General features: G+C 32.3%; 1 protein-coding gene across 4 annotated transcripts in view; it reads right to left on the bottom strand.

Moving 5' to 3' along the window:
* The window catches only part of BRINP3 (BMP/retinoic acid inducible neural specific 3), a 342,152-nt gene that overhangs the window by 204,441 nt on the left and 123,736 nt on the right, over positions 1-13,975 (bottom strand). For 3 of the 4 annotated variants that reach the window (XM_066360881.1, XM_066360884.1, XM_066360885.1), the window contains one exon: positions 1,275-1,560. In XM_066360881.1, the coding sequence (XP_066216978.1) occupies positions 1,275-1,510 (236 nt within the window). In that variant the 5' untranslated portion in view covers positions 1,511-1,560. Of the gene's footprint in view, positions 1-1,274; positions 1,561-13,975 lie in introns of those variants that run through there. The other variant, XM_066360886.1, reaches the window with a different exon arrangement.

Genomic DNA, 13,975 nt, shown 5'->3' with positions numbered 1-13,975 from the left:
AAAAGACAGTCTTACAGCCTTAGATTGCAGTAGCTTCAACAAACCAGGGAGGAAAGCAAGCAAACCAACACACACATGTAAAAAGAGATACAGCTGGAATTATACTATTTTCTGCAGCATTTCAGAATGAAAATCTTTAATATCTGTCATTTCATTTGCTTAAAAAACTGGAGTGAGTCTTTCTAAACTTGTGACAGTGCTCTGGCTGCTGGCACTAAGGAATTTCTTATTCACACACACACACACACACACACACCACACACACGCATGCGTAGTTCTGTGATGGTTCACAGGACTAGTTCAATACCCTCAGTCTCTTCTGTAAATACACGCTGCTGATGGATTTATACATTTCTCACAGTGCCGTATAGAAGACCACATACAGACCAGAAGCACAGTGCCCTCTGGTGCACATACACAACACAAAATAAAGCACTTATATCACAGTATCTACATAGACACAGACACACAAATGCAAAACAAAGTTTGGTGTCTCCATGAATGCTAACCCAGTCATTGGGAAATTGGAAGCTTCTATTGCAAAAAAACAAGCCAAATAAAATTTTTATAAAACATTGTCCATGGCATCAATCAATACAACATAGTCCATTCAGGCAACCACTTGTACAGACCTCTATTTCATGGATCCATGGGGTTTGGGGTACAGGCAGTCTGTTGGATTTAATATCCGACCCCTCTGTGTAACTCATTCAGAATTAAACACAGAAGAACAGTGAAAGACAAAGGCCGTGTATCTCAGTCTCCTTGTAGATTGGCCTTGGCTGCCATGTCCTATTTATTTCTTTTTATCTCTTCATTTCTGACTGCGCCTGAATGTAAATTACCTATTTGGTAAAGACATTATACATTGACTCATCTTCTCACTGACTAGTAGAAAACAGCAATCAACTTAAGCTCAAAAAAAAAAAAAGAACTCAGCAAGGTAAAAGTAGAAAAGAAACACCAAGAAAATTTTTTGCTGTTTACAGTGATGGACTCAGCTTCAAAGTTAATTGGAATTTACTTGATAGCAGAGGAGTCTTCTAGAATTTGAAAGGGAAGTACAAGTGGTCACCATTATCTCATCCTTCTAGACTGTTAACCTTTAGGAGAAATATTTTTACATAACATGAAAACATTACTAAGGTGAATAGTAAATAATAACCTTTCTGATAAGAACCCTTTCCCCTCTGAAGCATCGCCTTAGAGAAAGTTATTTATACACAACGGTTCAAGGGAGATATCTCTGCATTGACTTTCCCTTTGCTTCATACCTGTAGATCTTGTATCTTGTGCTAAATCCCTGCCGGCTTCTGTCCACAAAATCTGTGTATTCCTGTGAGCGATGGAAGGGTCCCTTATCAGACAGGAGCCAGTCGAAGGGGCTTGTGGCATGCTGATCCGAGACAGCGGCAACCGCTAAAACCCAGCAATGAAGACTCAGGGCTATCCACTCCCATAGAGCCATCAGAGAGAGAAATTCAGCACCAGGTCTGCACCGCCATACCATGCTTCCTCTGGGGACTTAGAGCCTTCATTCTCTTAGCTTTCCCTCAACACCTAGACAAAATACACAGGCGATTAGTTAGCCCCGGTAAGGTTCTTTTCTAACCATTAAGGTGTTGAGATGGCTAATCCTTTTTTATTTTTTTTAATCTATTATCATCATTTTAAATCTGACAATAGCAAAAGTAACTAAGTAAACCAAAATCCTTTCTTTTTGTGAAAGCTAGACCCCTTTCCTATGGGTATCTTTCTAAAGTGATTGGAAAATAAGTCATGAGTCATAATGGGTTTATTATGACAGTGTAATGGTAGATTGTGAAAACCTAGAAATCGACAATCTGAAGTTTTGACTAATAATTCCTTTCTCTGCTTCAATGTTTTAGAACATCGAACACTATCTAAATAAATAATGGATGTTTACCTGTGTTATAAATCATGTTATAAATTTTCATACTAAGTGTAGTTTATTGTTCAGATGTGTTAGAAACATGCCTTAAAATGAGCGAAAGATATTTAGGTAGTCATTTGCATAACATATATAAAGTTGAATGGAATAAAACTATAGGTTTAAGAATACAGGAATAAAAATAAATAAATAATGGTTTATATATGTGAGTATGTGTGTCTATCTCTCTATATATTGTAGATAAATGGATGTGTGGTGGGGGAAGAAGTAGAGGTGTATGTTTGTTCAAGTGTTTTTTTCTATTATCCTATTAGAAACAAATTTTCCAGATTATTCAAACAGAATCCTACTTAAATTATTACTATAATCTCTAAAAGCTTGAAATGTGCCTCTTTGTAGTATTCATGAGCTAAATAGGTATACCTACAAAATTCATATTCACACAGAAGCCAAGACAATGCGGATTATACAAAAATTATAAAAGCACATATATTAATTATATGAGCAATCAAATATAAAGTGACAAGAGGTGTAACCCCAGTGTGCCATGGCAAAGGGACTTTACACAAAGCAGCTGATGCAACATCTGTATGATGCAGAAAAACGAATCCTAAAAATACAAGAATTCAACTCTACTTTCCCTCTACCCCAATTTTTCCAATATTATTATTTATAGCACATAGAATGATGCAGTATATAAATTCTACTAATGAGAAAATTTTGGTTGTGAAAGTTTTTAGTCAGCAACATCTCTTTAGAAAGCAATCAAAATGCACAGTATTAGGTAAAATCTTTTAATTATACTGTCATATTTCTCTGGTGTTTGGATAAGGCAATCGATAGCTTTAATTTGCTTTCTAGTCATAACCCTATAATTCATCTTAAGCTATTTATATATGAGATATACAGCAATAATTCTGCAACTATAAAGTGTGTCAAAACACGGATACAATATGACTGGACCAGATCATCAGAGTCAGAGTTTTAGCTACCACACAATCAAAAGGACTAATAACCATGAATTATATGAGTTGCCCAATCATATGACTTACTTCACTGGGTGATTAAAAAATACCATCTTTGCATACCACACAGTAAGTCTTTCAAGTGAATACATTTAAAAAATGATTTATCAGAAGACAAGATCACATCACCTAACAGAAACATTTTAAAACGGGGATTGGGAGATGCTGGATTTCCATCAGTTATTTGTATAAATGGAGAATCGTCAAATGATTCAACTCATTATTTCCAATTCTAATGGGGAAAACAGTTATTTTTTTGTTTACTTATTATCTTTCTTACATAGAAACTATCATTTTTCTTACTATTAGTATCTTTCACTTACATTTGTAAACTAAAAATTATTATTATGCATAATGGTGTAGTATAATGCCCCTGTGACTAACAAGTATTTTATCTTTTTTATTCTGCAGATCAAACATAGTCAAATATACAACATTTAATCGCTGTTACAAAATGGTATATTTTCTTCTGTAAAGCAGCAGGAATAGTGCCTAGCATGTGGTAAGGACATTAGGAATGTTTCAAAGCATATTTGCTCCTGGCATGAAATCATGTAGTTGCACACCTAAAATCTTATATTAAATCATAAAATTAAACCAAACTCTGTTCAAGTGCATGATCTGTAAGACACAGAATATTACAGAAAAAGTAGGAAGTGACTAACCCAGGTGGCATTCAAGGCTCTAGTTCTCAAATTTTGTGATTTATCAATATATAATTACATAGACCACTATATTTATTCATTTTATTATCAAATGTGTTAAAGAGGTTTCATGGTCTTTATTCCCTAATGTTAGTATATAGGAGGATAGAAAGATTTTCTTCAATTATATGTATGTATTGGAATGATCTAAATATGGGTATTTATTTATTCATTTGGTTCTATTTATTTATTTACTTTAATTGAAGTTATTGAGGTGACATTGGTTAATAAAATTATACAGGTTTAAGGTGTACAATTATATAACCCATCATCTGTATACTGTATTGTGTGTCCACCATCCCAAGTCAAATCTCCTTTTATCACCATTTATCCCCCTTTTACCCTCTCCTACCTCCCCCACTCACCTTCTCTCTGGTAATCACCATACTGTTATCTGTGTCTATAAGGATTTTTTTTCCTTTTTTGCTTAATCTCTTCACCTTTTTCACCCAGACCCACAACTCCCATTCCTTCTGACAGTTGTCAGTCTGTTCTCCTATCTATGAGTCTGTTTCTATTATATCTGTTAGTTTATTTTGTACATTAAATTCCACATATAAGTGAAATCATATGGCATTTGGCTATTGCAAAACTTTAAGATTTCCTTCCCTTTTTTGCCAAGTAGTATTCCATTGCGTAAACATAGCACAGCACTTTTATCCACTCATCTACAGATGGGCACATGGGCTGCTTCCAAACCTTGGCCATTGTAAACAATGCTACAGTGATCATAGGGATGCATATAATTCCTTTGAATTAGCATTCAGATTTCTTTGGATATATTCCTATAAGTGGGATCACTGGGTTATAAGGTAGTTCTGTTTTTTAATTTTTTGAGGTAACTCCATACTGCTTTCCACAGTGGCTGAATCAGTCTGCATTCCCACCAAAAGTACAACAAGGTTTTACTCTACATCCTTGACAGTACTTATTGTCTATGGATTTATTGATGCTGGCCAGTCCGACAGATGTGAGGTGATATCTCATTGTGGTTTTAACTTGCATTTCTCTGATGATTAGTAATATTAGTAAATTAATCTTTTCTTATGTCTATTGGCCATTCTGTATTTTCTCTTTGGAGAATTGTCTATTCAGTTTCTTTGCCCATTTTTTGGTATTGATCTGTATAACTTCTTTAGAAACTTTTAATATTAATTCTTATCAGCTGTATCATTGGTGAATATGTTCTCCCATTCAATGGGTTGTCTTTGCATTTGTTGATGGTTTCTGTCTGATGTTGCTTATACTAGAATCACAGGAATTATTAAATAAGTAAAATAAATATTGTCCTGTGAATTATATGGTATCCAAAACCAGGGATAGAAGATAAATTTAGGAATGCACTGACAATATTTATAACCCCACATGTTGAAAGTTTGAACATTTTCATTTCCTGAGAATGAATAAAAAGAATCTGAAAATTCTTATTTAGAAATTAAAAATAAAATTTTCCTGAATGATTATGACCTTTTAAAAAATAGAAGACTCGATAAAGAAGATGTGGCACATATTCACTAGGGTATGCTACTCAGCCATAAGAAATGCTGACATCGGATCATTTACAACAAAATGGTGGGATCTTGATAACATTATAGGGAATGAAATAAGTAAATCAGAAAAAAACAAGAACTGCATGATTCCATACATTGGTGGGACATTAAAACGAGACTAAGAGACATGGACAAGAGTGTGGTGGTTACGCAGGGGGGGGGGGGAGGGGGAGGGGGAGGGGCACACAAAAAAATTAGATAGAAGGTAACGGAGGACAATCTGACTTTGGGTGATGGGTATGCAACATAATTGAATGATAAGATAACCTGGACATGTTTTCTTTGAATATATGTACCCTGATTTATTGATGTCACCCCATTAAAATTAATAAAAATTTATTTATAAAAAATAAGGTTTTAAATAATTTTAGCAAACTTTCTTCAAAAGTTTCTTAAAAATAATATTGCTTTCTGCATGACTGCAGAAGATACACTTTTCTTTAAGTTTCTCCATATAATAACATCAGATTAAATAGTTCATTTCACCCTCGACTCCAAGGTAAGTTTTGGTCTCATTGTAGATAAATAGGTTTGTTATCTATGTGATTACCAATTTCCAAGATTTCTCAACTTCATCCCACTGTTACATCTTGTTCTTAGAATCTATCAGGAAGTCTTTATTTACAGCATTATAAATGCCTTTGCTGGAAAAGTTAGCATTGTACTTACAGTTTTTAAACCAGGATAATTATTGAAAATTTTTTTGAAAAAATAATTTCCAAAGGTTTGCAAAATGGTAACAAAGGGCGCTGTCTGAAAAGGCAAAGGTAAAAGGCTTATAATCTTTGTACCTGCATAGAGTTCCACAGAGTATGTTTTTTAATTAACTGTTTTCTCAAATTCCTTTTAAATTTGCACTGAAGTGACAAAATTGTTTTACTGGAAATAAATGTTGAATTCTCCTCATAACTAGAGTAACTTTTCACTATCAAACTATTCTGAAGAAACAGCAGAATCATATTTCCATTCATAATCACCATATTAAATCCAGATGTCTGGCCCTTGTTGGGTAGATAGCTCAGTTGGTTACAGCACCATCCCGATATGGCAAGGTTGCAGGTTCAATGCCCAGACTGGACACATACAAGAATCAACCAATGTGTGCATAAATGAGTGGAACAACAGATCAATGTTTCTTTCTCCCCCTTCCTATCTCTCTAAAATCAATTAATTTTTTTTTAATCCAGATGTCTATCAACATTATTTCCATTCCATTCCTGTATGTAGATTATTTCCATCTTTATTTTAAATTGTCTTTGGTTTCACTGTTATGAGTGTGCAGTTATACATTTTTTTGAAGCATTCTTCAGATTTTACTTTAAAATTAGACTTTGTAATTTAAATATATTATTTAAAACATCCTACATCTGAACTTTATTTTTTTGTCTCTGACCACTTTTCTTATGAATTGGAAATAAGTATAATTTGAACCTTAACCAAGATTTTTGTTATATGATCCCTTATGCTAAAACCCTGAGATACTTTATATTTAAAATACAAAGAGAACCCAGGTGACTCTGAACTTGGAGATTCTGAGAACAAGTTTCCTGCAGACTGAGCAATGGATTTCCCCTTCTCTTCATTTTTTCCTAATCAGTCCCACCATTAGGCAATAGCATTTAACTTTCTCTTTATTGGTAGGACAAGACTGTATTGACAGAATCAAGCAAAAGATCAGTTCGTTCTGCAATATAGTCTCCTCAGAGGAATAAGAAGCCCTCATTAAGATGGGGAACAGTTAAAGCGATAATTCAGTGGCATGATATTGCCTGATCAGCTAAAATAAATAATGAGAAAGACCATCTGGAGTACAGGTGTAGCAGTTAAATGACTAGAAAGAGTCACTTCTTCTTTTTTTTTATTCATTTTTAGAGAGGAGAGGGAGAGACAGAGAGAGAGAGAGAGAGAGAGAGAGAGAGAGAGGAGAGACAGAGAGAGAAGGGGGGAGGAGCTGGAAGCATCAACTCCCATATGTGCCTTGACCAGGCAAGCCCAGGGTTTCGAACCGGCGACCTCAGCATTTCCAGGTCGACGCTTTATCCACTGCGCCACCACAGGTCAGGCCAAGAGTCACTTCTAAGGCCAATCTTAACCTATGGAATGCAACTGAACACGTAGAAGCCTAGTTCTTTAAAAAAATATATAAGAAGAAGAAGGAAAGCAAGAAGGTACGATAGTGATATATTAACTAACATATTAATGTAATGACAATCTCTTGCTAGTGTGAGAAGATGACATGAAATAGCTCATCAAAGTTTTTAAAAAGGACTTCAATTCATATATGTCCCATAACTTTACTGTGTATAGAAGAGGGTGTTAACCATTAACACCTGTAGGCCACAGGGGTTCCTACAACGTAATTCCCACCAACAAGTTCTTTATAATTTGGTCAAATGATCACAAGTGTTCAAGAAGGTAACAGTAGTATTAATTGTGAAACTTTAGAAGATTCATGAATGGAAACCATACAGTCTACATTTATTTTAATAACTTACATACTACCGCATTCAAAAGGATTTAAGGTAGTTATTAACCCATCAGGATATTTGTCTTTAAAATTCAAAAGGATTTGCCAATTCTAACAAGGGTGCCCTCCACACTTTCTGTGGTACCCTGTGTTTGGATAACCTCAGGTTTTTTTGAAGCCTGGAGTTAAATGATATTTTCTTTGTTTTAGGGTTTATTACTTACTAGTTTTTAGCTTCTTTTAAATTTGTTTTATTTTTTGAGGGAAATGGCAAGAAAATGTATAAAAAAAATAAAAACTTAATTGTTGGTATAATTTTCAGATGAACTCAGTGATAAGTTGAATAACTAAAAGTCAGAATGGCTTTCCTCTCATTTCTATGTATTACTGTGTATTTCATCATATGTGCATAGATCAAGCAAGCATTACTCTGCACACCTGTTGAAGTACAGAAAACAGTCGCAAATCTCTATTTCTATGGAAAATAGCACAAATTATGTCATGTATACAAAATTTGATATCTCGTAGAACTTCTTGACACCTTTATATAATAAAATGCAAAATTCTACTAAATTAGGCTATTTAAAGATTCATTCCCTTTAAGTAAACAATCTATAAATTAAAGAAGAACAATTTGGTGTCATTTGAAGTCTAAAATTGCAGATCATAATCAGTATTTAACTGAATCCATAAATAAATGCATTATACTAAAGTAATGATGTAAATCATTAAATAATGGAATTTTCATTGTTTTATTAATTTGATTATATGCTATAGATGAGTCATAAGCACTCAAAGATTAAAATTTGTATATATATATGCTCACAGGAAGAGGATGTATTGCATAATTCCTATACCCTGGGATATTTTCATCAAACTTTATACTTGAATTTTACAGCTATTCTAGAATAGCAATGCCTTTAAAACTACTATTCTTACATCCAATGATGTTTCCTGCCAAATAGTACCCTTAACCATGTATATATACTTTTAGCTACTGTCCTGAGTTTTCATTCTGTGCCTCCTTAAAATAAAGCTTGTTAGAAATTATCCTTATAGTCTTCTATTATCTGGCATGTTTGAGAACATAGAAAAACTGACCTTAATTAAAAATTGATTATTGATTTTCAGCAAAATATTAGTCACCTCATTCCACTGAAATTTTATTATATCTTCCATTGTGAGATACCAACTGTTCCATGTGGGTTGGTTAGTTGGGGTTTTTTTTGTTTAGTAATATTATAATTTATAATAAGATGAGTAATCGAGCCTGTTAGATTAATCTTACAATTTGACTGAAGAGCAGATAAGTAAATTAAGTCAGTCTCACTATGATTATACTCTTTAACCCAATAAATCATACTTATAATCTCAAAGAATTAGCTTTGTGATTTTTTTAGTTCATAGTACATGTCTTAAAATATATTAAACTGAATCACATTTAGTTGATTAAACCATAACCTTAGTTGAAAACTTTAGAAGATTCATAAATGGGAAATTTTTTAGTCTACAGTTATTTTAATAATTTGCATACTACCATACTTGAAAAGATTTACAGTAGTTATTAACCCACAAGAACTAAAAATACCAAACAGAGGTGCTCAAAAACAAGCCAACCAATCCAACATCAAGTAGGTAAGTCTTCATCTGTCATTCTCCAATGCCTTCTACACCACCACCTAATAAAGCTGTCAGACCTTCACGTGTTTCTAATTAGAGAATGACTCTTTAAAAATGAACCCTAGAACAGCTCACTCAGTTGCCAGAGATGTGGGAAAGTATGGACTTTCACATGGTGTTGAGCCTTGCACTGGCTGGTGTTGGTAATATATTAGAGGTTATATAAATTTTCTTCTAACAATAAGCCCCTGACTTCCCTATTATTTACCAACATACAATATTGACAATACTTGATATTTTTAAGTATCACTGTTGTCAATATATTACTTTTAACTTCTAAAAAAGATCAACATGTCTTCAAACTTAAAAAATTATAAAGAATTACATTTCAGAAGCAAAGTAAATTTACATAAAAGATAATCTATATTCTTGAAGAGGTTTTTTTTTATTGATTTGGAGAGAGAAAAAGAGATAGACAGAGAGAGAGAGAGAGAGAGTAAGATTGATTTTTTGTTCCAATCATTCATGTAGTCATTTATTTGTTGATCCTTATATGTGGCCTGACCAAGGATCAAACCCACAAACTGAGCATATAAGGATGAAAGTCTAACCAACTGAGTTAGCTGGCCAAGGCATTAAAGAGGTTTTTTTTAACATAAAAGTAATGAGCCAGATTTTGAAGAATATTATAAAAAGTATGAATAGGACATTACCATGTCTGACATATAGAGACTACTTAATATTTATTATACCCAGGATATCATCTATCTACTATTAGTAATTTTAAAAATTATGTTGTCTAAACATGTTAGAAATTATCTTCTAAATAATAATAATAGGAGTCAGTATTATGGAACCTATGGGAGACCAAAACTTAATTATAGATAAATTTTCAATGAACATCATTTTTGTGTTGAAAAAATCATGTGGAGATAGATTAACCTTTTGTTTATCTTAATGACTCAATATTATTGATGAGAAAAAATATTTTTGATAATTAATCACAGCAGTTTTTATTGCAGTTGCTGATTCTTACTCTAAATCAGAGATGATTTTCTTAAATAGCAGCTGTCAAGGAAGGGTTTTTAAAGCGATAATCACATGAATTACCTTTCCTATTTATTTTGACCCACCTCCCTATTTCCATGTGATAGTAATTGGTTGCTTTGTCCTTCAAACTGGTTAAACAAGAGATGCATTCAAATGTCTGCATTGTACAATGGCCAGAAGGTACAAATGAAACCTGTGAGAGGTCACTCTACTTATGTTTCCCCACAGTTGTGTCACTACTCAAATATAATTAGTGTTAGCCCAAATACAGAGATACCTTGAAAACATCAATAATCTGTCCTGTATCTAATAGTTCTGAAATGAGGAGTGACGTGTTGTAAAAATGTATGTGCACTGGAGGGGAGGGTTATAAATACATAACCTATGTCTCCACTCAAAGGTGAGAGAGATGCTTATAACAAGTATTTTGGTCCAAAAAAAAAGTTTTAAGATAAATTTTTAAAAGCATGTAGAGTGCCCCTTAAGAAAGTATGTAGGATTTTCTCTTTTGTAGTTATTAACTTTAAGTTTCAGTTCCCAGAGACAATTGAATTCTCTTCTCTTTGTTCCCATTTGAAAAACAAAAAGTGCTGTTTTGGGACAATTGTGAATGACAGGTTGAAACTTTCGTTATGTAGAAAGAGTGTATCTTACAAATCCAGAAAACTCAGGTTCCATCCTAATTGCTTTATTCAAGGTAATTTTTTGAATTAAAATTCACAAGCTTTTTTTTAAACAACTCCATCTGAAGTGAAATTAGTCATATGGAACAAAAAATACTTTTCACTTGTTGCTGTGGTTCATTGACAACTAGAAAGTACTTTTTTATTCTATTTTGGAAACCTTAGTCTTCTTCCACATCATTCCATAGTACAATCTTAAAAATAATACTTATGACATTTATAAAATGTACTGTAACTTTGTCATTGTACATTAGTGATAGGTCTGAATGAATAATCAGAAAGATTATTACTGTAAACATAGGTAGACCATTCAACTTAAATGTTTTGAGCAAGAAACTCTTGGTCGGTGTATTAATATGTTTGGTGTTATAAAAGAAAAGGTTGAGAAAAGAATAGGTTAATTATCTTAAGGGAACATTCTTTACCACTTCACAGTATGACTTATTCAACCTTTAATGATTTTCTTCTAAAAATGTAGGTTGTGTTTATTATTATTTGAGGTATTGTTTCACTGCTGAAAAAGACTGTTCCACCATTTCTATTTATTTATAGATCTACAGGGCTGATTTTCAAATCATCTGCAATGTTAGCACACTAAAGACACGAAAACCACTTAAATATGTTGTCTACCCCAGGAACATCCTGACTAAATTAACTTTTTTTCTATATTTACTTCAGCTATGACAGAAGTAACTTCTGCAAACACTACTAAATTGCATTCCTAAAAGCAGTAACAAAAACTTGAATGATAAAAATATATGCAGATCAAATATATTACAAATTGTAAAGCAAAAATTTATTATAAGCAACGTACAAATGGAATTTTGTAATATAATATCTGAGTGAACCCATGCTTCAAGTTTTAAGTTTATTCCTTAATTGGATGTAATCACTTTTCACCCAATGGCTTATATTTGTAGTCATTAATTGATGTGTTTTCTATTTTATTGAATTTATTGGGGTGACATTAGTTAAAAAGATTATATGGGTTTCAGGCATACAATTCTATAACACATCATCTGTATATTGTATTGTGTTAATTTCACTCATATATAAAATCTAATGAACAAAATAAACTAACAAAGAAAATTGAAAGAGACCCATAGACAGAAAACAGACCGACACCTGTCAATGGGGGTGGGGGCTATGGGTCTGAATGAAAAAGGTGAAGGAATTAAGCAAAATAAGGAAAGTTCACTTGACATATTTTATAGAAAATCTTTTTGGTCATGAGAGTGGATGTTTAATGCATCTACAAAGTAGCAGCAGTGTGTTTATATATTGGCCCCTATTTGACATTGAAAATCTAAAATGCATGTTTGCTCAACTCTGGTCTTCTCAGGGCTAGATTGTTTTATAATAGTGTAATAGTCTGCAGATAGCTTTTAAAATTACCAAAATGCAAGACTCCAGAAAAGTTAATAAAAAACAGCTCAATTCTGATGAGGTTGGCTAATAGTAACAAAAATCAGGAAGAATAAGTCTATCTGTTAAGTATTCTTTCACAATAAATCTATAATGGAATTTAAATGAAACACACCATTATGAGACTGTAAGTCTTATACAGCAGAGAGCTACAATACATTTGAAGGTAATGTTAACATATTTATTCATTTAATCAATAAATGTGTATTTTATAGATTTAATTTTCTGGAACTATAACGTGGTAGTTTCTTTATTAGCTATTAAAGAAAATGTGTATGCTTTGGGTGCTTTTAAAGGCACAATATCTCAGTAAATTTGGGTTTAGGCATTTAAAACAAATACTCAAAAATTCATTAGAAGTTAAAGTAGGTCACATTGAGGATACGTTGTATATCATTAAGTCTAAACATAATAAAAATTAAATTTTTAAAGAAATTACAAATTGGGATTAAAAATAGCAATGAATATAGAATGAGAATCTATAAGATTTCTTAATTTATTAGATTGCATGTCATTTTCCACATTTAATTTATATTTGGTTTGTTAAAATACACATTTTAAAAATTAACAAAACTATTTCAGGATAAAATACCTTGTAATACACTTAGTTCATTAAAAATATATATATTAGTTATATATTTCAGTCTTGGGGAAAGTTGGTTATTAGGTCATAACTGGCTTTATTTCAATTATTAGAGTATCAAATAGTTATTCATGATTTACTACTCTGAATACATCACTGAGAAGTGTCTCAGAACTGTTTAAATGAACACTTTATTACAAACATTAACCAAAGAAATCGGATTCTCAGCTTATGAAATAATTATTTTTGGAGACATTGTAACTGGACAGGTCTCAAATGAATAATTGGATATAAATAGTCTTAATAACTCATCAAATATGCCTTGAATGAGGGTGATAAAAATCTTATAATGTTATTGATGAGGATATTTGATGACCAGTATAAAATGGTTAGAGTGGTTATTTGATATCACTAAGAAAAAAAAGAAGAAAAAAAGGCTAGGCCAGGACTTCCAGATACATTTTCAGTGGAAAGGCCATTAGTGTTCATGATGAAATTTCATCTTCAGAAATCATTTCTAGATATTAGAACAGAATAAACAGTATTAAACTATCCCTTTCTTTTAAGAATCAAGATCATCCACCAGCAATCAATAATATTCAAACACAAATTATTTTTTGGTTTTCTTCTCCTTTGGAACTTTTGGAATATAATCATTAAAATCATAAAAGCATATAGGAATGCATGGAGAAACTGGTCAAAATTGCACTCTTAAATTTGTCTCAGTGAAATTACCCAAGTAGTTGCTAAATTAAAACACCAATGATGGCAGATGTCAGCTAAGTAACTCTAGTACACTGAATATATGTTATAAAAGATGTTAAAAATTGACAGTCTTTTTCTGAGTTTATCCATTTTGAAAGTTGTTACATAAGAATATTTTTATCTTATTTTCAATTAAACTAATAAAGATTGTCATGTTAGTAATATAAATCTGCTAAGGAATCAGACTTTCC

Source organism: Saccopteryx leptura, chromosome 1 (genome assembly GCF_036850995.1).
Source record: "Saccopteryx leptura isolate mSacLep1 chromosome 1, mSacLep1_pri_phased_curated, whole genome shotgun sequence".
Lineage (NCBI taxonomy): Eukaryota > Metazoa > Chordata > Mammalia > Chiroptera > Emballonuridae > Saccopteryx > Saccopteryx leptura.
This window is presented reverse-complemented; position numbering and strand designations above follow the sequence as displayed.